Source organism: Equus przewalskii, chromosome 28, assembly GCF_037783145.1.
Source record: "Equus przewalskii isolate Varuska chromosome 28, EquPr2, whole genome shotgun sequence".
Taxonomy (NCBI): Eukaryota; Metazoa; Chordata; class Mammalia; order Perissodactyla; family Equidae; genus Equus; species Equus przewalskii.
This window is the reverse complement of record NC_091858.1, coordinates 18,304,961-18,329,215: the sequence shown is the minus strand read 5'-3', so window position 1 is coordinate 18,329,215 and position 24,255 is coordinate 18,304,961. Positions and strand designations below refer to the sequence as shown.

Here is a 24,255-nt window from a genome sequence, read left to right as displayed (position 1 = left end):
CGAAAGAGGTCTAGACATAATGCTAACATCAGTATAGGTTGAGCTGAAGTAAGCATTATTGGATTATTACGTTTTCTTAGTAGGCATCCATAGTCTTTCCTCCTGTGTTTGAAGCTAGAGGTAAAAGATATAGGAAAAAGGATGAAGAAAGACAAATCACTTAAACATGGAGTCTTGCCTCAATGTTATATAGGATGAAAGAGGAGATAATATGAATTAGTAGAAGATAATGAGATTAATAGAAGATAATAGATAATGAGAATATTACAGAAGGCATTCATATCTTATAAAAAGGGAAAGATTAATCTACCATATATTATGTACCCTGTTACAATAATCCTCATTTCTTTTCACTTTACTTCTCTTTTTTTTATGATATCCTAGATAGAAAGAGGAATGAGTTATCCGACAAATTTAGATTTTGCAAACTTGTACATTGATGAGAGTCCTATTGAAATACATTGTTAAGAAAGATTTTCAACACACAAATGTGTCATTTCCTTTCTTCATGAACCAGATGGCGAAATACTATGTGATAAAGATTTTAGCTTTCATTTGTAAAGAGAGGGAAGTGGATAAATCAGTGCTGCTGTCCTCAGGATAAACGGTAAAAGAAGTTCATTTTAATATTTTTCCCAAATTGCTTCCATTGAGTATATAAGTCTGTTCTGTGTCTGTGTGTGTTTGTGTACGTGTGTGTGTGTGTGTATGTGATATATATATATATATATATATAATCCATAATTTATGGTAGAACTTTTTATCCTACTACTAATAATTTGATTTGGTTATTTCAATGATGAAAAATAGAGATTTCTGCAAGGTTTTCTGTGAGTGAAAAACGTGTGTGCACAAATATATATGAAATATACTAAATACTTTGTTGGTTGAACTAGCAAGAAATTTTTGGCATGTAATTGTCCATATTTTATTAAAAAATTATTGACTTTATTCAAAATATGATTAACCATTTTAATTAGTTTCATTTCCTTACTTTTCATATAATAGTTTTGGCTTTAACGTAATACATTTTATTATCTTTACTTTCTCATATAGCAAATATTGGCTGGACCTTTACTGCATGCACTTCATTGAGCTAGATGTAAGGAAGGGATACAAACAATAAAATACAGTCTCTGTCTTCAGGGAGTTTGTGATCTAAGACAAATAGGTGTAATATAATTTGAGCACCTTAAGTAGGGGGAAAGCGCTATAGATAACTAACATGGGAACGAATGAGAGGCCAAAATTACTTCAAGGGGAGAAAGGACTATTAAAAAAAACTTCATGGAGATGTTAGCATTTAGGTTCATCTTGAAGAATAGGTGAGATTTACACAGCATCAAACAGGGTTAGCATTCTCACTGCCACGTGAGCATAGTGATAGAAAAGTCATAGAATGAGATTATTACGTTTTATGCAGTAATTAGGAGCTGCTATTCTGGACGTACACCACCTACATTCAAATCAGCTCCCCTACACTCTAGTTGTACAACATTAACTACTTACTTAAACATTTTAGGTCTTGGTTTCCTAACCTTGTAAAATGGAGAAAATACTGCTGTGTACCTCACGGAGCTGCTGTGAGGATAAAATTTTAAAAATCCATATAAAAAAATTGACATTTTAAAATAATGGTGAGTCATTTATTGACAGTTGTCTATGTACCAGGCAATTTACAAAAATTATTTTTAATCTTCATAATTCTTTCAATTGATGTAATCATATTTTACGTATGTAAAGAAACTGCAGTCAAATAAATTAAAATATTTGCCAAAGATCACATAGCTAGGAAATAGCATAGTCAATATTCAAATCTAGACTTCAGATTTAAAAATGGACGCTCTGTCTTCTTCACTACCTAGGATGAACATGAGTGGCATCACGCACAGTATGGACTCTTCCATTTCTTACCTTAATCCATCTTGTGGAGAGCCACTGGCTTGACAAATACGTTAATTTTATTTTCATTTCATATATATTTTTAACTGTTCATAAAAAATCAAAGTCTCTGTTTTTAAACAATAAGGAAAGTTACACAGTGATTATTTACCCCAAATTGTAAAGATGAAATGAACCTTAAGAGTTTGATGATAAATCTGAATAGGGACAGTCTTAGAAGAAAGAATGTGCAGTATTTAATACATATAAAGAATTTTCACATCTATATAAAGAAGGATCCCCTGGGGATGTAAAAGCTATTGATATAAATAAACAAAAACCCAAGAAGAAAAATAAATAGTAAACAATTACATGGAAATACCTCTTCCACATAATAAAAAATGCGAAATAAAGCCACCTTGAGATATCATTTAACTCTTATCAAAATCTAAATGACTCTAAAATAATTACTACTGAATAATTATTACTAACTAGTGGTGAATTTGGTTTAAAACTGTCATACTCTTATGAATGGAATCTTTGTAAATATTTAAGATCTTTTTAAAGAGCAATCAGTAGATTCAAAGAAGTTTAAAATAGTTTTCCTGACACCTGGTGGTTCAACAAATGGTGAATTATCATAAAGAAACACTTCAAAAGAAGAAGGCTGAATTATGAAAATATTTACATCATCATCTATATTAGTAAAACATTGCCTCCAAAGAAGAGGGGAAAAATTTTTCAAAAAGAATTACATTATAGGAAAATGGTTACATAAATAAAATACATATATTTCATGAATTATTATGTAGCCCATCATTTTAAATTTGAAAAAAATCATCTGAAATATAAAAATATTAATAGTATTTTAAAGAAAATATATAAGGTCAAATGATAATGTACATTATGATATCAGCTATGTAACATATATGTGGACGAAGACTCAAATTTCCTATGAAAAATGAAGGTATTTTTTCTTATATTAGGGTGACGGGAATGATAGAAATTTTGTCCCAATTATCTGTAATATTGTTATAATGTTTTTGTAATAAAAACAGGAGAAAATAAAGGCTGTGTTTCCAAACAGGTTCACACTGAAATTCTTTCATTATTGTTTTCCTGCTGGAGCTTCTGTAAGCTTTTCACCCACTTTATAAAAAGCTGAAGTTGCACAGATGTGTTTCACTTCTCATGAGAACATGCTTTTAATAGATTATCCTAACTCAAAAGATTTCTCAATCCTTTGTCAGCGCATTGCGTTTTGGTAAGAATTGTAACTTTATGTCAAGTTATTTTTTCTCTTACCTTTGGAAATGACATTAAAGGCTCATTTGAATTGTGTGAATTGTTCACTGACTGCTAACAAAACTTCACATGTATATGTGTTCTCTAACGTCACTAAAAAAATGAAAATGATAATGATCAGAGTAAAGAACTGAAGTAATCTAGTAAATCTAATGAATACCGTGGAGGCAAAGTGGGGACATTAGGGATCAAATATTTTGTTTCCGCTTCCTATTAACACAATGCAGAGAAAAACCTTTTATTACCCAAGGTGTAACAGAACTTTTTAAATGCCCACATTAGCGAAATACGAACTTTTGGGGTTGAGGCACAACCCCAGATATGAAACCCAGTCATCCTGCAAAATATTTTGCATTTCATTTATTTATGTGATTTCTCATAATATATTTACGTATGTGATGAACACGTTTTGAGTGTCAGGAACTCTCTGGTCATTGACCCAAAGAGATAAAAACTCCTGAATCATGGGTCTAATTTGGGTGAAAGGAGGCCAGCAATAGACAAGATAAATGAGGAAAAAATATTTCATGTTAGATGGGGATAAGATCTGAGGGAAAAATATCAAGCCAGGAAAGAGAAGAGGAAGTGAAAAAGAGAGGTTGCAATTTTAAATCCGATGCCCCAGAAATATCTGCCTGAGAGAATGAGGTTTTAGTTAGGACCTGAGCGAGATGGGAAGGTATTTTGAGCAGAAGAGTGACAAGATCCGACTGACTATTTAAGAGGAACATTCAAGACATCATGTGGAGAATAAGCCAGAAGTGAAGAGTGAAGCTGAGAGGCCGGTTAGGGAGCTATTAAGATAGTCCAGGTGAGGAAGAGGATGGAGCTTGGGTCAGGATGGTAGTAGAGGAGGTGATGAGAAGCAATCAGTTTCTCCATAGGGTTTGAAAACAAACCAACAAGATCTGGTGATAGATTGGATGTGGAGGATGAGAGAGGGTGGGGGACAAGGAAGCTCCTAGATTTGGGCCTTATTAGAAATCCAAGTAGTCATGTTGCTAGGTAGTTGCATACATAAGTCTGGAGTTCAGAGGAGAGATCTGGGCAAGAGATAGAGGTGGAAGAGTCATCAGCTTTAGAAACTGTATTTAAAGCAATAAGGCTGGAAGATTACCAAGGGAGTGAGTAAAGCTAGAAAGAGGACAAGAACTGAGACCTGACACACTTCAGTGTTAATAGGTTGGGAGATGAGGAGGAATAAGAAGCAGGGAAAACTAACTCTCCTCAAGGTACCATCTCAATGCAATCTTCAGTATCTCTTCTCAACAGAAAAGCATGAGCATGACCAAATTTCTGGTATATACTCAAGGCCTTTCAATTTTTTACCTTGGCTGCTTCTTGATCTCTCAAGAATGTGCTTCTGCCTCTACCGTACATAAAACAGCTCAGAGACATGTGGCAAGATATGGATGTCCCTGCATGCCTTGAGATTCCTTTCTCTTCTTCATGACCCTGACTTCCTCTTCTCCCATAGTGTCCAAGGTTCTTCTTTATCTTTAGGGCTAGTTCGTCTTCCTCTACTTGCCCACTAAATACATTTGTTCTCAAGTTTACGTCCCCCATATTTTTTTCCTCAATAATACTTTCTACTGTTTGATTTTTTTCTCCTATTCTTTGTTAAAGTCCTCCTTGTGATGCTTGTTCATCAATTCTTTTAATTTCCTTCTTTTCTTAATGCCTCTTGGATTCTCCCCTTAATTGCCTATCACATGGCTTCTATCCAAGATGCCTGTCTGGGGTAGAGAAAAAAGAGCTGAAACCCAAACATTGGGAAGGCATGGCTCTGAGGAAGTCAGGAGTTGCTGAGCAATCAGATATGGGTCTTGTGCGTGAGAAAGATCTAGAATAAGGCCTTGGCTGCTGGTTTGAGTGATCATGCTTTTCTAATGCCTGTATATTACTTCTGTATTGTCATATGCCTAACTGTATCATGTATGTTCCACTACACATTAGATAGAAGATAATAAATGATTATAATAATAAATGGATGATATACCAACACCAAAAATGCTGGAAAAAGAAAAGTTAGGTTGATGTGGAAAATTTACCATTGTAGCTAGTTGTATTATTTCAAAAAATCTGATTCTGAGGGGCTGGCCCCGTGGCCAAGTTGCTAAGTTCACGCCCTCCACTGCAGGCGGCCCAGTGTTTCGTTGGTTTGAATCCTGGGCACGGACATGCCACTGCGCATCAAGCCACGCTGAGGCAGCGTCCCACATGCCACAACTAGAAGGACCCACAACGAAGAATATACAACTATGTACTGGGGAGCTTTGGGGAGAAAAAGGAAAAAATAAAATCTTAGAAAAAAAATCTGATTCTGAGACGTGAGATCTGAGCTGGATATTGGCTTGGTCTGTATGCAGGTAGTAGTTCAAGCCATAGAAGTAGATGTCATTCTCAAAAAGAGCGTGGAGACTAAGAATAAAAGAAAGTGACAAGAGAAAATGCCAGCAGTCCTGTGACAGCACCATCTATGATTAACCTAACCTTTTTTTTTTCTGGAAAAAAATGTACCAATATTTCATATAGTTCATGATGAACCAACCTGCATTATATGCTGCCCCAGAAAACAAACAAAACTTCATGTGATATACTGAGAGGAATATTTTTCAGTCATCATTCCACTCAACAGATTTTAGTGTTCATCTTCCTTCCAGCCCTCCACACCTCTCAGGGGTTTTATATACACTGGATATGGGCAATTAGGGTGATCTACTCACAGAGGTTTATTAGAGGGTTTGTTTTTTCAAAATTTTAATAAATCTACCCAAAGAAACAATAGTATGAAATACAATTATCTACAAAACATTTATTATCATCTATATAAGCCCATAAAAGACAGATCAAAGCTTAGAGGCCTGAAGAAAAACAAAATTGAGCTTAATCTCTATTTCAGGGGGAGAGTGAAATAACCAAAAATGTATTTAATGACTATATATGTATTTTATCACTAGTAATATAAACACCACTACAGCCAAAGCAAAGAGTAATTTATTACTTAATTTGTGTAGGTACATCTTCATTTTTGAAAAATGGAATCCACCTTTACATTAAAGATCCTACATTCCCCAGTCATTTCACTATTAAGGCAGTTTCAAATGTTTCTAGGTGAGAAATGTAGCGATATGGTTGTTTGAGATTGTTCCCTCCTATTTCCATCAAGATTTGATTTCATTTAAATTGTATCACAGTGTTAGCTAAAATGATAAAGGTAAAACAGAAGTCTGGATAGATGTTTTCAAGGCAGCTGGCCTGTTTAGACTATTACAGTTGCAAAAGGAAGGTGATATCTTTAGTTTTCTGGCAAACTAAAAGCCAAAGAAAGCAAGTTGGATTGTGCAGTGTTGAATTACAGAAAAGATAGAAACATAGCTGCAAACATAATTTTGTCTTCAACTAAAACACAGGAGGAATGGGTTAATCACATAAATTTTAACCTAAATCACTCTAAGTGATATAGAGGGGACAGTTTCTGTTTTTTTATGATGAAATTATTATAGGTAACATTTATTGAGTACTTACTATGTGCTGGGCTCTAAGTGCTTATTTATTTATTTTTACCTTTTGACCTCTTTCAGCCATTTCTCCCACCTCTTACCCTCTGCTTCTGGCAACCACCAATCTGTTCTCTGTATCTATGAACTTGGTCTTTTTTTTTTTTTTAGAAACCACATATAAGAGAGATAACACATACATTATTTGTGTTTCCCTGTCTGACTTATTTCACTTAGCATAATGCCCTCAAAGGCCATCCATGTTGTCACAAATGGCAAGATTTCATTCTTTTTTATGGTTGAATAATAATCCATTGTATATATGCACCACATTTACTTTATCCATTCATCCACTAATGGGCACGTAGATTGTTTTCATACCTTGGCTACTGTAAATAATGTGGCAATGAACCTAGGGATACATATATCTTTTCAAATTAATGTTTTTGTTTTCTTCAGGTAAGTACCCAGAAGTGAAATTGCTGGATCATATGGTAGTTCTATTTTTAATTTTTGAGAAACTGCCGTATCATTTTCCATAATGGGTGCACCAATTTACATTCCCACCAACAGTATTCAAGGTTTCCGTTTTCTCCACATCCTCAACAACACTTACTATTTCTTGTCTTTTTTGATAATAGCCATTCTGACAGGTGTGAGGTGATATCTCATTGTGGTTTTGATTTGCATTTCCCTGATGATTAATGATGTTGAGTATCTTTTCATGTACCCGTTGGTCATCTGTATATCTTCCTTGGAAAAATATCTAGTAAGATCTTCTATCCATTGTTCAATTAGAATGGTTTTTCTCGCTATTGAGTTGTATGAATTTTTTGTATATTTTTTATGTTAGTCCCTTATCGGACATATGATTTGCAAGTATTTTCTTCCATTCGGCATGTTGTCTTTTCATTCTGTTGATGATTTCCCTTGCTGTGCAGAAACTTTTTAGTTTGATGTTGTCCCATTTGTTTATTTTTGCTTTTGTTGATTTTCTTTTTTGTCAGGTTCAAAAAATCATCACCAAGACCAATGTCAAGGAGCATACCACCTAAGTTTTCTTCTAGGAGTTTTATGGTTTCAGGTTTTCCATTCAAGTCTTTAATCCATTTTGAGTTAATTTTTGTGTACACGCTAAGATAGTAGTCTGTATAGATATATCTTGAATATTATTTTTGGAGTAGGTTGTGAAAGCCAGATTGATTTATATAATCAGAAGAATGAAAGAAGAAATTGATGAGTAGGATGCCCCCAACTACATTCTCCTCTGGCCTCTTCTGCTAGGCCCTCTGCCCAGAGCTCCTGCTTCCATGATGCTGATCCACTCTGGTTCCCATGTTCCTCATGCCTTCATGCTCTTTAACGTATTTTCCATCCCTGGAATATTTTTCTTATTCCAAATTCCTGCTCATTTTTCAAAATTCTGATAAACTGTTATCTTTTCTGTATTCCCATCTTAACTAGCCACTTTCCCAAAAGAGTTAATCACTCTCTTTTGGACTATGCCTGTGCTTTGTGTGTATATATACCACATTGTCAGGAGATTATTTATGAAGATTTTAGTCATTCATATTAATGCAGAAAATTGTTGGTGGTTGAGAATGTTCTATACATGATGACCTTGGCATTCTAGTGACTTGCACAATGCTTAATATAATGACTCATACCAGGAATTGGTTGGACTGGCCTATGTGAAGAGATAGGTATTTCTATCCTAAATTCATTGATTGAAAATATCCCAAAATTTATCATTCACTTTTCTGTTTTTACAATGTAGCATCTAGCATTCTAGAGCCCCCTAAAAAAACCCAATGGGATTCTTTCTTTCTCCCAAGAAAAGTCCTTTAAGCCAAGGAGGCCATGTGGGTTCTAAATTGCAAATTTATTTGAAAGTACATGTGAAGTTTCTGAGCAAGTATATGGACAAAAATAAAGTTCATTCTGCTTTATTGAGGCCAAGATTAGATCAGTGAATGATCATCCTGGATTTGCCACTTTCTTTTCTCTTTAAAATATTAAAATGTTTAAGTTTTCTGTAAGAAGCATTCCTATACGCTTTGACAAAGTTCTGTAATATATGTATTTAAAGGGCTAAACACAGACGGAGTGGTTTGAGAGAAATCCTCCAAGACAATTTGAGCAATCTGTTGCTAAAGCTCATGAAGATTTTTTTTTCATGAAAACAAATCTTCATTAAAGACATGTTAACAGTCAGATTGCTCAAGGCAAATATCGCGGGGAGAGAGAGAGACAGTTCCTGACTGTCCATTCACGCTGAGGATGCAGGTTGAAGAGTGGTTCTCAAAGAGGGATGGGTATTTGGAACTGTGTGGGGATGAAGTTTTTGGATAATTGCGGGGGGAAGCAGTGAAATAATGATTAGGAGACATTTTTGACATCTAGTGGGTGGCATCCAGGAGTGATAAACATCCTACACAACTAAGATACTCCTTCACAAAAGGGAATTGTTCCAGCCACAATGCTAGGAATGTTCCCTTCAGGACCACAATGGGATGTGACCGTAGCTGGTTGTCAATTGGACCTGACAAAATAAAAACAAACGCTAATATTATAATAAATATTAAATAAATAATAAATATAAATATTTATGATTCCTGGTTGCTTTAGGCTCTGGTAATATAACATTGAACAAAACCAGACATGTCCCTTCTCTTATGCAGTTCACAGTCTAGAGAGATTTGTCAGGTTCAATAGGTTTCACTTTTTTAATAAAAATATTCCCATCTTGAAGAGAGTAACATAAGAGATGTTTCTTTTGTGTATAAGTGAAAATGGAGTCATAATGTCTCAAATATTAGGACCAAAGCCATCATCAAACACGTGGAGAAGTGGCCAGAAACCTGACTGAAAGGAAAGGATTTCTAGTTACATAGCAGGTGTATCTAAACGTATACTTTGTGAGCCCATCCTTTATAAACTTGAGCTCAAAGTTAAAAATCTTTGTCACATAGTCCCAATTGCTTTAAACTATAGTTTTAAAATGAATATAACTAAGCTTTATTGTCATCTCAGTTTTTAAGATTTTGTTTTTTTGAGGGCCAGCCCCCATGGCCTACTGGTTAAGTTCAGCACACTCTGCTTCTGTGGCCTGGGTTTGGTTCCCGGGTGTGGACCTACACCGCTCTGTTAGTGGCCATGCTGTGCTGGCAGCCTGTATACTGAAAAATAGAGGGAGATTGGTATGGATGTCATCTCAGAGCAAATCTTCCTCAGCAAAAAAAAAAAAAAAAAGAAAAAAAATTGTTAATTTGTTTTGCTTGGAAAGTAAAACTGTCATCCAAATCAAATAGTAGAGTAAATTCAAAAGGTAGAAATGGCAATAGAGGTTGGATCTGAATTATCCAATTTAGTTTTCTATAATGGTCAATTTTCCCCGATAATTATTTATTTCTTTCACTTTGCCTCTGCCTAAGAAAAGAGGAGGTAGGTCCTATACCTTCCCCGTCCCCTCCCTTCCTCCACAGTGGCCAAACATTTAAATACACTTCTTGGTCAGATCAATAGGATTTACAGAAACTACAACCAATCCATAGGATGATACGTGTACAAAGATTGTCATTGCAAACTGCAAAATAAAGAATCTCCTTGATAATACTTAAAACAATATATTGACAGGAATTGAGTCGCATCCTTACTTGTCAATATCTCTCCCCAAGGCAGGATGAGCATTTGCATATGAGCCATTGTCCTTCATTTCCTGGACAAAATGTGAATTTGGTGTCCTGGAACTGCCAGTGTACTCAGTTACAATTACAGGTGTGTTAAATCCATAACTTAGCTTGAGAGAAAATAAGAAATGATCAGAAGATGTTGGCTTCATGCTAAATTTATCAATCAAATGAACTCAACTGTTTCCAAGAAAAAGTCATACGATTTCTTTTGACCGAAAACGATCTTAAAATGGGTCCTCAGACTGGCAGGAGCAGCGTTGCTAGAGAACTTGTTGAAATTGCAAATTCATGACCCTCACCCCAAATATCAGAAACTCTGGGGGTGAGGCCCATCAATCTGTTTTTAATCAAGTCTTTCAAACGATTCTGATGCATCTTAAAGAGACACAGGCATAGATTATGTCATAGAATATAGATTGTGCTTAAAAAGGTACAAGGACATTTTTGTGATGCTGCCAGTGTATAACGAGAAAAGCCCTGAACAAATATATAAATACAAGGGAAAAAAAAAAAGAAATCAAAAACTTTTTCCTGTTGTTCCTAATCTAGTAACTAGACTTCATCTTTCCAAAATCATAAACAGATGCGTTGGTAAAAGGAAAACTGACTCATGAAGCTCTGATAAAAGGTCACAGGAAATATTTGCTCCAAACTTTGCACATCTTTGTTCCAAGGGAAACTATTTTTTCTTTTCAGCTAAACAGTTGTTTTCTGTCACTTGGGAAAATATTTTTCTAGCTAAGAAAAACAACTACCTTTCATTCTCAAAAAACACACACCTACAAATAGATACACATTTGTATGTAGAAATATACATGAGTAGGCTCCATTAAGTCTTGTAATGTTAAAATTGCAAGGCATGGGTAGGTTTAATTTATGGCTCTATATGGCAGATTTGTAAATTTAGCTAATTAATTATGCTTGTTTCCTTGCTATAATTATAAAATTCAACTTGAAACATTATGCCAAAGGTCCTTAGCCATTTCATGTGTAATTAATATATTTTTCCATGTGTTTGATAGAAGTATGGAGCAGTGGGATAGCTTTTCTGATCAACCAGAGGACGCTGACAGCTGTACAGAGTCTGTGAAGTTTGATGCTCGCTCAATGACAGCTTTGCTTCCTCCGAGTAAGTAGGAGGTTGGAGTGCCCATGGAGGTTGCCCTTAGAGTTATTGACATCATGTAAAATTATAATCTTGAGACTTGCCTTAACTGTGTATAAATGTTCAAATAATACTCATTGGATGAATCAGTCTTCTCCTGTCTTGACACAGAATAGAAAATAAGCTTAAGTTGAAGTAAGGAAACATTGTAATAGATTAAATTAGTCTACAATATTGATTGAGTCCTCTGATTTCCCAGGCACTGGACTAGGTCCTGGGATTGACTATGACCCTAGCACCATGAATATTTAGAAATCATGGGTAGTCAGTGCTTGTGTTAGTTTCTTAGGGCCGCTGTAACAAATTCCCACAAGTCAGATGGCTTAAAACAACAGACATTTATTCTCTCATACTTCTGAAGGCCAGAAGTCTGAAGTCAAGGTGCTGGCAAGGTCGTGCTCCATTTGAAGGCTCTAGAGAAGAATCCTTCTCTGCCTATTCCTAGCTTCTAGTGGCTCCTGGCAATTCTTAGTGTTTCTTGGCTTATAACTGCATCATTCTAATCTCCTCCTCCAGCTTCACACGGTCTTCTTGCCTGTGTCTTTATGTGTCCTCTTCTCTTCTTATAAGGACACCAATCATTAGATTAAGGCTCACTCTAATCCAGTGTGGCCTCATCTTAACCAGATTACACCTGCAAAGATCCTGTTTTCAAATAGGATCACATTCACAGGTAACCAGAGTTATGACTTCAACAATATCCTTTTGAGGGACACAGCTCAATCCACAACAGTGCTGAAACAGATTTGGCACAGGTTACAGGGGCTCCATAGAAGCAGTGCTCAGCTGTATCTGCACAGGCTCCTTTAAGGCAGCAGGATGGCGTGGCTTATAGCTCTGCTAACTTTTAAAGAATGAAGCATTTCCCCAAAAGGATGGGATGAGTGGGGAAGGAACCATAGAGGTTTTTCAGTCAGAGGAAGCAGCAAATACAAAGTTATAGGATTATATGTGAGTTCTTACATAGACAAACCTGAAATACAGACTACAACCCAAGGCACGATGCATCTTGTGTGCTGTGCAAACGGTGGATGAGAGAATGTGACTCCCATGACACAGAGGAAAAAAGATAATAGTAAAAGCTGTTAGGTGGTGGAGCTGTTGAGAGATTGGTGAGGGAGGACAGAGGCATTGGGGACCTAGAAAAGGCAACAGAAAGTTTTGAGAACTATTTAAATGGCAGAATACTGAGAATTTATTGTAAATTGGAGATGAGAGAGAATATGACTCCTGGGTTTTAGGCTTAATCAATCTGGCAGATGTAACATCCCAGCTTGCTTGTATTGTGGGTTGTTCTTTTTCTCCTTCGTTAGATCGTTTCTTTCCTATTTCTTTCTCTTTTCTTTACTTAAAAATTTTCTCTCCTTTTCCTTTCACTTTCTCATAGAACATTATTAAACAACATCTAAATTTTGTGTTAAATTTAGGAGTTTACAACCTGAAAACAAAATTTACCTCTGTTTTGGGCCAGCCCTGGTGGCCTACCAGTTAAGTTGGGCACACTCTGCCTCAGCAGGCCGGTTTGGTTCCTGGGCGAGGAACTACACCACTCGTCTATCAGTGGCCATGCTGTGGCAGTGACTCACATACAAAATAGAGGAAGGTTTGGCAGCATATGTTAGCTCAGAGCAAATCTTCCTCAGGAAAAGAAAAAAATTACTCCTTTTTCTTTGAGCAGTATAAACAATGGCCATAGGAAAGAAGTTTTTAATGGAAGTTTTATTCACCTAACCAGAGAAGTATCTTCCTCTTCTACTAAGATTCCCCCTACATCATTATCTTTTCCACAGTTAGCATCCCATTATATGAATCACTCTTCCATATAAATGAATAATACGAAAATATTAATATGTGCTGAAATATCCAGAGGATAGGCTTCATTGATCCATTCCAAAGTTTACTCAAAATGTGAAAACTTTTGTTTATTTCATTGCTTTCTTTTTTTTTTACATTGTATTCAGATTATAAGAGGTATCCAAATAAAAAATTAGTGAGATGGATTGGAAAAGAAAATTTGCATAATTATCATCAAAAATAAATTTCTATCTGATTTAAAATCTTAAAGAATTCATAATTATATAGTTACTTGAGTAATTTTATTTTCACTCAGAATATATTCCCACATGAAACAGAAGAATAAAATTTATGTTTGCGTATGTTGGACGGTATTAAAGTTGCCAACTAAATGCCCCAAAATGAGACAAGTACAACTTGCAGAGGATAGTAACTTTGTCATGGATGTTTCGTGAATGGATAAGTAAATCAAATGTCCATAGTTACGCCTGTATTGGCTTTTTCTGTGACTGTCGTTTTTGCTTCCTCCCAAATAAGCAAGGACATATTTTTTTCCCCTTTTTATTCTAATAGTCTTGGTAGTGACAATATAATTGGAGATTACAAGAATCTTAAATAAGAAGGGTGAATTTTCTAACAGTAGGTTTGGATTTTGTTTATTTAGATCCCAAAAATGGCGCTGCCCTTCAAGAGAAACTGAAGTCCTTCAAAGCTGCCTTGATTGTCCTCTATCTCCTTGTGTTCGTAGTTCTCGTACCCATCATCGGAGTAGTGGCAGGTACAGTATCCTAGAGTTCTGAAACTCAGCCGCCTATCCTGTGAATTAGTGGTTGTAGAGGCAAAAAGAAACATTCAATCTTTTGAATATGGGAGATTTAAAAGGGAAACTTCATGTCACAAAGTGTTCCTCAAGTTTATTAAATGAAAAAGTAGATTCTGCAAAGTTATGTGAAAAAAGAAAAGAAAAGAAATAGAATAGAAAATGAAAGATTAAGATAAAAATATAGATTAAGATAAAAAAAGATTAAGATAAAAAAATGAAGGTAAGATGGGAAAGATTAGATCATTACAAAAATATGTTATCCTCTGAAGTCCTATATATTTCTGGCAGTGGATCACAAATTTCATGTTAAGTATTCTAGTTACCAATGTGAAGATATAAACATGATAATTTACATTAATGTGTAGACTATAAACAAAAGCTTATTGTTCAGGAAAAGCTTTTCTATTCTGAGTATTGAGAACAAAAGAAATATTCCTATAAGTCTTCAAAAAGAGGAGACCTTGTAAAATCTTGGCCTACACCTCATTGGTATCAATATAGTTTATATAGTCAGATGTTTCATAAAGCTATTATTTAAAACATCTCTAAAAATAACCTGATATCATCCTCTTAAAAAATATTTTAGAGAAAACACGTGACGCGGGCTCAACATATTTTCCAGGTACATATTTCTTCGGAGAGTCGGGCTTGAATTGGGAATAGATTTGAGGCTTTCCACAAGGGTGGATGGCTTGCATATACCTCAAGCAAATCCATAAATATCATTCTCTTCAGTAGCATTTTTGATGGACTTGATTGGTATTTGAATTTATATGACTTGTCGCTCTCCTCTTCTCTCTGACTGGCAAAATGTCTGGACATATGCTCTCACAGGAGAGAGGCCAGGAGTAAGATACATTTTTAAGTGCATACTAATCAGCTTAACAAGAAAATGTTCCTAAATGCAGGGATAAACCTCCCCTGCTAAGAGGCAACCTAAAGGAATACTCCAAGACAGCTAAAATTCTGTTAACAAAGAAATGATAATGAAACAACACAGTGGTAACAATACTATCATCTTTGAGTATTTACTGGGCTATAAACTTTCCACAGATTATCTTAAGACACCATTACAATCACCCTTCAGTAGACATATATTTAGCCTTTTTATCCACAAAAGGAAACTGAGACCGCTCAGTAGTGGAGCTGGTCTTGCTACTCATGACTCTTAACTCCTAACTCTATGGTCTACTATCTCCCAGTGTAATTGGGTTTTTAATAACAAAATATGGTTGGCCAATAGAATACTAAACAGAGTGGCCATAATTTTATCCAGGAAAATATTTTCCACAGGTAAAAATTAACTCCTATTTTGACCATTAAAAACAAACAGAAACAAAAAAACCAACCACAACAAACTAAACTAGTTAACCAACCAACCAACCTCAACCATCCTAAGGAAAAGGACCTGATGTGTCTGCCAGTAAACAGTTAACTTCCTGATGAACTAAAGTTATCTGTATGTTGTTCATGTATATGCTTATCTGTAGTTTGAAATGCATAACTGAAAGAAGTTTCATTGTTTGGGATCATTAGCTATAAACCAGTTAGAATTTGGGTGAATTTCTTTACTTTTATGCAAACTATCGTCCGCAGAGGCAACCCTAGGGAACACAACTTCTTCCTAAGAGGCCCATGCAGAATGCAGACAAAAGTCTGAAAAGCATTCAGGGTTCTAACCAAGTTCAAAGTTTCTGGGCTATTCAAAAATACCAAGTCAATACATTTGTTCTCGAGTGATCTCAATGATTGATCTGAAGTAGTTTTGTCTTCTAAAACTACAACAGACACCTATAAAGCCCGGACAAGAAGCTGAAAATGTTCAAATCTTTTAAGTTCACATTAGCACCCAAATTTACCAGAATATGGAACAGATCTCACTGTGTCTATCATATTTGAATAATAAACATGGACACTCCATTTACAACTTCAATTAAGTTGTAGATCAAAATATTTTCAAAAAAGGAACTAGATTGTAATATGTATCTCTACTTGATATCAAAAAATTACAAATATAGACAAAATATGTCTGTAAAATGATAGAAATTACTCTGTTTTGGAAATGAATTGATGGATGAAATAAAATGTCATACATAACTGTTCTACTTAAATTTCAAGTGTCTTATACATTGAAAGATATTACTTCATTATAAATTCTACTCCATATGCTACCTTTTCTTAAAGAAGCTACTAGATCACTGTCCCATTATAACAACATAATAATGTCTCTGGACAATAAAATATAATCTGGGATTAATGCATATAAATCATTACTGAAATATTGAAGATTCTTTAGCTCAAAATAATATAAAATTTTTAGTAGGATAGGATATTACCAACTTGAAAGAGTAAATGTGATCTGTAAAATCAAATATGACTCTGCCTAGGTGTTTGCACAAGCCGTAAAAGTTTGTCTCCTTTCCTATGGGAAATAGAACAGTCACAAAATGCCATCTCTCTGATGATAATGAGCAAAGGGAACATTTGAAAATATGAACTCTAGCATTCTTTACCTAGATTTGTGATACAGAGTTAAACATTTTTAACAAAAGTAAAGATTAAATTAGTTTTCATTCAGGATTTGGAAAAACAAGCCATGTTGTATTTTTAAAACTATAAGCAAAATGTACCCTTTATTGTCAACTCATATTGAACTTGATATTGAATAAAAACACTTGGTCACATGACATTTTCTCAAATCAGTCTTTTATGTCCACACTTTCATTGTTTCCAGTGAAAGTAAAATTATGTAGTTGAGTAATTAGATCAATATGCCTAGTAAAATAAAGCACAGAGACTACTGTGCTCATCGGAACACCCAACTTCCCACCACTTTTTTCTATTTCACAATATTAATTCTCCCTAGTTATCAATATTGGAAAATGGATAAGTCACAGATATTGAATCCAAAATATCAATAATAACAAAAAAGCTGAAAGTTTTCAAATGCTTATTGTGTGCCAGGAAAGGATCTGAGCACTGTGTTAGCTCATTTAATTATTTAAATACTGACTATTAGTATCCCATTTATACAAACAGTGAAAAAGAAGCTTTGACAAATTAACTTGTCCAAGGTCATAACTTATAAAGGAAAGAGCAGGACTTACTAACCCAGGCAGTTCTATTCCAGAACATGACTTCTTAACTGCTGCCTAAAAATGCAATAATCAAAATGCAATAATCATCATATAACGAAAATTTTTAAGGGACAAATTTAAGATAATTTTGTAAAAATTGTTAGTTTGGGTTTCTGATTGCTAAGTTCAAAATCCATTTCCAGTCAATTTTATATTCCCAGATTTGCTCAAACAGTGCTGTCTATTTAGTCGGTGCTTAGTAAATAATAAATCATAGAATTGATGAATGTATGATTGAGGCTGTCCAGCCAAAGCTTGTTCCCCACATTTAATTTAATAAATGTGATGAGATTCAACTAAAACACATACTTTTTTGTTCACTTTCTTGATAAATCAGGTATAAAATAATACATACTCAATATGCCCTCTGTTGTGGATCATATCAAAATATGGTCACATATTTTATTAATTCAAGTAATTATAAAAAGAATGTAACCAGGAGACTATGACATGTGTTTTTTAAAATTGGGATTTAATTGCAAATATATTTAATTCTTATTCTTAATATAATAATAGCTACAGCAGCAACTGTCATCAAACAGCTTCTTTAGGTAAAGGTGGTGGGGACAGTGTATAACTAAGATAATATCTTCCATGGATAAAGGCACTTAAATTTGAAGAGAGTTTTCATGTGTGCCAGCTGTGTGCTTTGAAGTTTACATGCCTTATCTCATTTATCCTCGGCACCACTGTTGAGGTAGTAATTACTTTTAGATCTTTGAGCAAACCAAAGTAAGGAGAAGATAAGTAACTTGCCCAGAGTAGCGCACCTAGTAATTGAGGAGTGGAGCGAGATTCCAGAATCAGGCAGCTTGCTCCTGTATAAACATCGAGCTCTCATTCATATCAGAGGTACACTCAGCTCAGGATGGAGGGAAATGTTTTTCATGCGTTATCTCATCTAGTTCTCAAAAACCTTTAAAGCTGGTATTATTGCCATATCATTTGTGTTAAGAAAAGTGACAGATCAGATATAGCTGCTTATGTAGATATATTTTTAAACCATATAAAATTATTCCTTTATTGCTCGATAATGGTCAAATATGGGAAATCGTATGCATTCAAACTAATGTGAATAAGAGGTTGATATATATGTAGATAAAAGGTAAAAATAATATAGATAAATATAGAGAAAGATGAAAAAACGACAAAATCTTAACCATCGCTCATTAGTGATACAATAGTGTTTAACATTTTCTTAATTGTGTATAAACTTGTATTTTTATCTTCAAAGTTAATGTTTATGCTTTTCATTTTTTGAAACTGTAAACATATTGCTCTAGATCCTTTCAAAAGGATAATTAGCTTCTTTAGAGAACATATGCTCATTTGGAAATATATGTCAGCAGCTCTGTATGTCCCCAAAATATCATTTATTAGAATTTTTTTCTTTGGGAAATAATTACTCACAAAATTTTTCATCAAAACATTGAATATATGAGTGGAGACAGACAAACTAAATGTAGGGATTTTGCCAAATAAATCTGGCAGATCAATACATAGAATACAAGCTACTTTTACTAAAATTATTTTTGTAAAACAATATTAAATAATATGCAAAAGTCTTTGTGATGTAGTATTAATTAAAAAGTAGCTTTCAGATTTCATGTAAAATATAGTCTTGCTTTTGTAATAATAATATGATAGTGGCAATAGAGAAGCAGATTTGATATTCATACCCCAAAATGTTAGCATTTAACTCAGGATCGTGAGATTAATGGTAAATTATTTTTCCTTGTTACTCATCTTTTCTAAATTTTCTGCTATGAATATATGTTTTATAAGAGGTAAAGAGGAGCCTTATAAAAGGAATATTTTTAGAGTAAAATAATTTGTCCATTTTTCTGCTTCACCAGCTGTAAATTAGGCCTGTATAAAGTGAAAAAGACAATTCTCTGCTAGCTTAGTGATAAGATGAGGAAGTTGAATCAACATTTGATTCATACAGTGGGTGACATTAATTCTTCTACTTTTGCTACATATTGTTTTTGCCATCGTCATCGTTTATCTTTGTAATAGCTAACGTATTCAACATGCTCGCTTCAGATACTGTGTTAAGCATTTTCTCATTTTATCCTAATAACAGACCTGAGGAGTAGGATACAACGCACTTCATAATCTGTAGAATTTACTCTTACCGTCAAAGCCAAACCCAAAGGCCCAGACGATTCATATAAGCGGCAGTTCAGAAAGATTGACTTAATTCTGAAATAAATTCTAATGTAAAGTGAGAAAAAGAGACTGTCTCTCTCTCAGCAATATGCCCAGTGCGGTTCATACATTGTATATTTAAAATAAATACCTGATTTACAAAAGTATTCAAGATGTTTGAATGGAATAGAATGAAATGGTATGGAATGGAATGATAGGAAATGGAATGGTGTATGCATTTAAGGATATAGGCCTTGACCCTGTTTATTTTTACTTAAATATGCAGCTCAACTCCTGAAGTGGGAAATGAAGAATTGCACAGTTGGTTCAACTAATGCAAATGATATATCTCAAACTCTCACTGGAAAAGGAAATCACAGTGAAGATGAAATGAGATTTCGAGAAGTTGTTATGGACCACATGAGCAACATGGAGAAGAGAATACAATCTATTTCAGACACAGAAGCCAATCTCATAGATTCAGAGCATTTCCAAAATTTCAGTGTGATGACTGATCAAAGATTTAATGACATTCTTCTCCAGCTGAGTACTTTGGTTTCCTCAGTCCAGGGACATGAAAATGCAATAGATGAGATCTCCAAGTCATTAATAAGTCTGAATACCACCTTGCTTGATCTGCAACTCAATATTGAAACAGTGAAAGGCGAAGTCCATGAGAATACATTTAAACAACAAGAGGTAAGAGTTTTTGTATTGGAAGATCTCATGGTGGGGTTGAATCCATCCTGATCCTATCTCCTCAGACAGTGCAGGAAAATAAAAGTTGCAAACCCTATTTCAGTATCATCCTCCTTACCCTGATTCCTCTGGCAATCTTACCAGAAGTTTTCAAATGGATTTACCTAGTGCCTGCTTCAGATTTCCACAAAAGGGGGATTTTTTTCCATTGGATATAGACTTTTTAAAGGTATTTTAATTTTATAAGTCCTGTTAGAACGCCTTTTGAGACTGTCTAAACCAATTATAACTTTTAAATTATCTTATCATATCTGGAGACATAGGTACTCTGTATTTGTAAATTTTACAACAGACCCCAAATTTCTTGATCATCAAAGGAATGGAAACCTAATTTACACGGATAACCTACAAAATCTAAACTTTAAAATAATTTATTTTGTTATTCCCAAGAAATATAAATGTTTTTCTGTGTAAAGATAACTATAATTAATGAATTAAATTTTGAATAATGTAGACATCTTATCGTCATAGGATCAAATGCACAAGACAAGAGAGCAAGGCATAGTCTAGACTAATTGTTAGCAAAAGCTTCTTTGAAAAGCGCCAGATGTAAACATTTTAGGCTTTGGGTACCACAGTTTTCTCACCTCTGCTCTAGACCATTCTGTGGCCAACCCTCTGGATTATTTTGTATTGATGAGAAGGAAATTAAGAAGCAAGTCACTTATTTCAAAATTGTATTATTTTTTGTTGTTGAGTAATTATAATTGCTCGTTTCTCTGAAAAATAATCTTATGACTAAAAGTTCACAACTCATGTGAAAAAGTAATCTTTGTATTACAAAATATCTAAGACCTAAGATCAATATTAATGTGAAACCTATCAAATTTCCACCATTGGTTAAGCAACACTGGCATCTTTGTAGTATATTTCACTTGAATAGACCCATTCTTAATTAATAAAATTGTTTTCTGTACAGGTACAATATCACACAGTAGTGATTTTTACAAATGGATGTCATCAATATAGAGCAAAGGGAAGCCTCTAAAGTTATAACTTCAGATGAAAACCACCTAAATTATTCAGTAGAGAATAGACTAAACAGGTTAAGAAAGAATATTTTATGAATTATTACTTGTAAGGTGCAATCACTCAGAGCTTTTGAATTTTTACATGGTCCTTATCTTAAAGGGTCAGAAGACAATGGCATTGCTGTTTAAATATGGGGACTGTGTTGGTGAATTTCATCCCAACACCAACCTTGATACTCTGCTTCCATTCCATGTCACATCTTCCAAAACCTGACTGTTAGTGTTTCCCACATGGTTAAATAGTATCTAAGCATATCAAATCCTGTTGGCATATCAAGGACTTGGGCTATGGAGGGGTTAGAGAAAATGTACAAAGAAGAAATTGTCCATAGGATTGGGGAATAGGGGAGACAGCGAAAAAGAAAAAGTCAGTTATAGGAGTAGAAAGTGACTAAGTTGGAGGGAAAGAGGGAGGGAGAAGAAATTTTACTTTATGTAGAAACAGGATCAGAGGCGCAGTGAGACAGGGTGAGGAGAGAGAAGATGGACACGATGGAAGAGCAAGGATATATTTGATATTGGTAATGCCCCAAATCCAGCAGAGACTATAGAATACCTGTGAACACACATAAATGAGAAGTTGAAACCAAACTCGAAACCATTTGGAAGGCAGAAGAAATCTTAAACATGTTTGAAGTGATAGTTAACGGAAATAAGCAAAATCTGGTGATCAGTGAGATGTTTGAGTTGGATAGAGGGGACTTATGTTTTGGAGGGGGTCCCAGCATTAGAAGTGGAGGTACAAGGGAATGGAGGAACTTCCAAAGGTAAGTTTTTTTCCAAAGTTATTTCTTTTTAAAGGCAGTAGTCACTTGTAGAGATTCAGAAACCAGACCAGTGCTAGTTTACGTGTGTGTGTGTATGTGCTTATGCATTTGCTCACTGAAAATAATATTCAGAATCTCATCCTCATTGCTGAAACAACTTTATACATCTTTGAATCTTTAGCCCAATGCAGAAATAAGTCAATTAAACAAATGCCTGAATCAGTAAATACTGTTTGAGGAAAAGATTTATAAGTAATATCAGCATAATACTTATGAAGGGCACAACAATATTAATCTGAAAGAAAAAAGAAGAATACTGGGACAAAATAATAAGAGAGGTGGAATTTACTGTCTCTGTTGTACATAGAAAGAACTGTAAGACTGCAAAATCAAATGCCTGTTTCCAGCAGTGCCGCTGAAGGTAGACTGTGGAAGGTGTGTGTGGATGCCATGTAGGACTTTTTTAAAAAAATCAAATGCAGTTTTCCTCTTTCTAATAAAACTTATTTCAAGTGAAATCTAGCTAATGTGAGCACCATACGCAGTTTTCAAAGAAGGGAATAAAAAGGCAGCCTCAGCTTTAGGTATGAAAAACATAGGCAATTCCTGTGTTTTAGGTAGCAAAATCACCTGCTAGACCCCTCACCTCTGCTCTGTGGACATCTGGAGCTACCTGACACACCTGCAGCAATTTGTAGCCATTTAAATTAAGCCAAGTGTATTTATCATGTTGCTGTGTTCCGCAAACATCCATTCTCCTTACTCCACCATGATACCATATTGTATGGAAAATGCCAAAAATTCAGGGAAGGAGGAAGTAGAAGGTAGAGGTGTTCCAATCTAGGATAAGGTTTGGGTTGGAGCAAGGCACAGTTAGAGCAGTGACAACTGCTAAGTCTCTTTGCTTGAATACAGTGCCATTGAAGAGACAAATCTGGTACACGTTCATCTCTTTTCAAAGGTTTTACACTCTTTCTTGACCCTCTCACTTCAACTTGTCCAGCCCAATTGAGGAAAGTGTAATTTTCTCTTCATGCCTGGATTAAGGAACAATAGACCATTGGTTTACGTCTATGAGAATCCATCAGTTAAACATAGAAGTTCTTAGAAAAGTATAGAACATAGAGTAAAGACAGAGGATGCAATAAAAGTAGGAGAGAGAGACAGAAAACCTCCCATCCACCAGAGGAGATAAGAAGGTTTCATGCATTGGAAAGAGAAAGCCCAACACCCGAAAGAAAACCAAGCAACACGCTTGAAGGGAAAAGTAATATAGAAAAATGTTGTCAAAAACTTTATGACCGGATATTTTTCAGCATAATTGAAAAGCAAATTAAGTAACAATGATTTGTAACGTGTCTACTCTTACTCTACAAACTTAAATACATTGCTGGTACCCAGTATCTGGGTGCCAAAAGCAGGCACTGACACACAATTAGTAAGATTCAAAAAATGACATCATATATTTGGAGGGCAGAGTGGCAGTACTGAGCAAAAATTGTAATGTTTAGTCCCTTTGATAAGATCCACTTCCAGGAGGCTGTCCTATAGAAGCATTTGTATAAATAAATAAATATATATATATATAATAGTGTTCACCGCAGCATTGTTTAAAGTTGTAAAAAAAAGTGTGTAGCTCAAAATTCTATCAGCAGAAAGCTTAAATAAATTATGAAAAATACTACTCCACTAAATCATTGAAAATAAGACAGTCTTGGGACCAGCCCGGTTGCGCAGCGGTTAGTGCGCATGTTCCGCTTTGGCCGCCCCAGTTTCACCGGTTCGGATCCCGGGTGCCGACATGGCACCGCTTGGCAAAAGCCATGCTGTGGTAGGCGTCCCACGTATAAAGTAGAGGAAGATGGGCACAGATGTTAGCTCAGGGCCAGTCTTCCTCAGCAAAAAGAAGAGGATTGGCAGTAGTTAGCTCAGGGCTAATCTTCCTCAAAAAAAAAAAAAGGAAAAGAAAAGAAAAGAAAACAGTCTCTAAGTATTAAATAGGTTATTATCCTTAATATCTTATTGAGTGAAAAATAAAAGCATATTCCAGAATGTAGCATGATCTCTCTTATTCATAATCTCTCTCTATATATGCATGTATGTATGTAAATATACACAAAATGAAATGTACTTGAAAACACAAAATAATAATGAAACCTCAGATACAAAGGTAATAAAAATGGAAAGTTTTGTTAATATTGTTAATTGTTAATATGCTAGTTGAGATTTTATTGAATATGCAAAGCTATC

The 24,255-nt window shown here is 34.8% G+C and overlaps 1 protein-coding gene across 1 annotated transcript in view; it reads left to right on the top strand.

Moving 5' to 3' along the window:
• Positions 1–403: 403 nt before the first annotated feature.
• MSR1 (macrophage scavenger receptor 1) overlaps positions 404–24,255 on the top strand; it is a 76,363-nt gene continuing 52,511 nt past the window's right edge. Inside the window, exons 1-4 of the mRNA XM_070599111.1 lie at positions 404–607; positions 11,401–11,507; positions 14,002–14,115; positions 19,735–20,147. Coding sequence (XP_070455212.1) covers positions 11,405–11,507; positions 14,002–14,115; positions 19,735–20,147 — 630 coding nt within the window. The 5' untranslated portion in view covers positions 404–607; positions 11,401–11,404. The remainder of the gene's footprint in view (positions 608–11,400; positions 11,508–14,001; positions 14,116–19,734; positions 20,148–24,255) is intronic.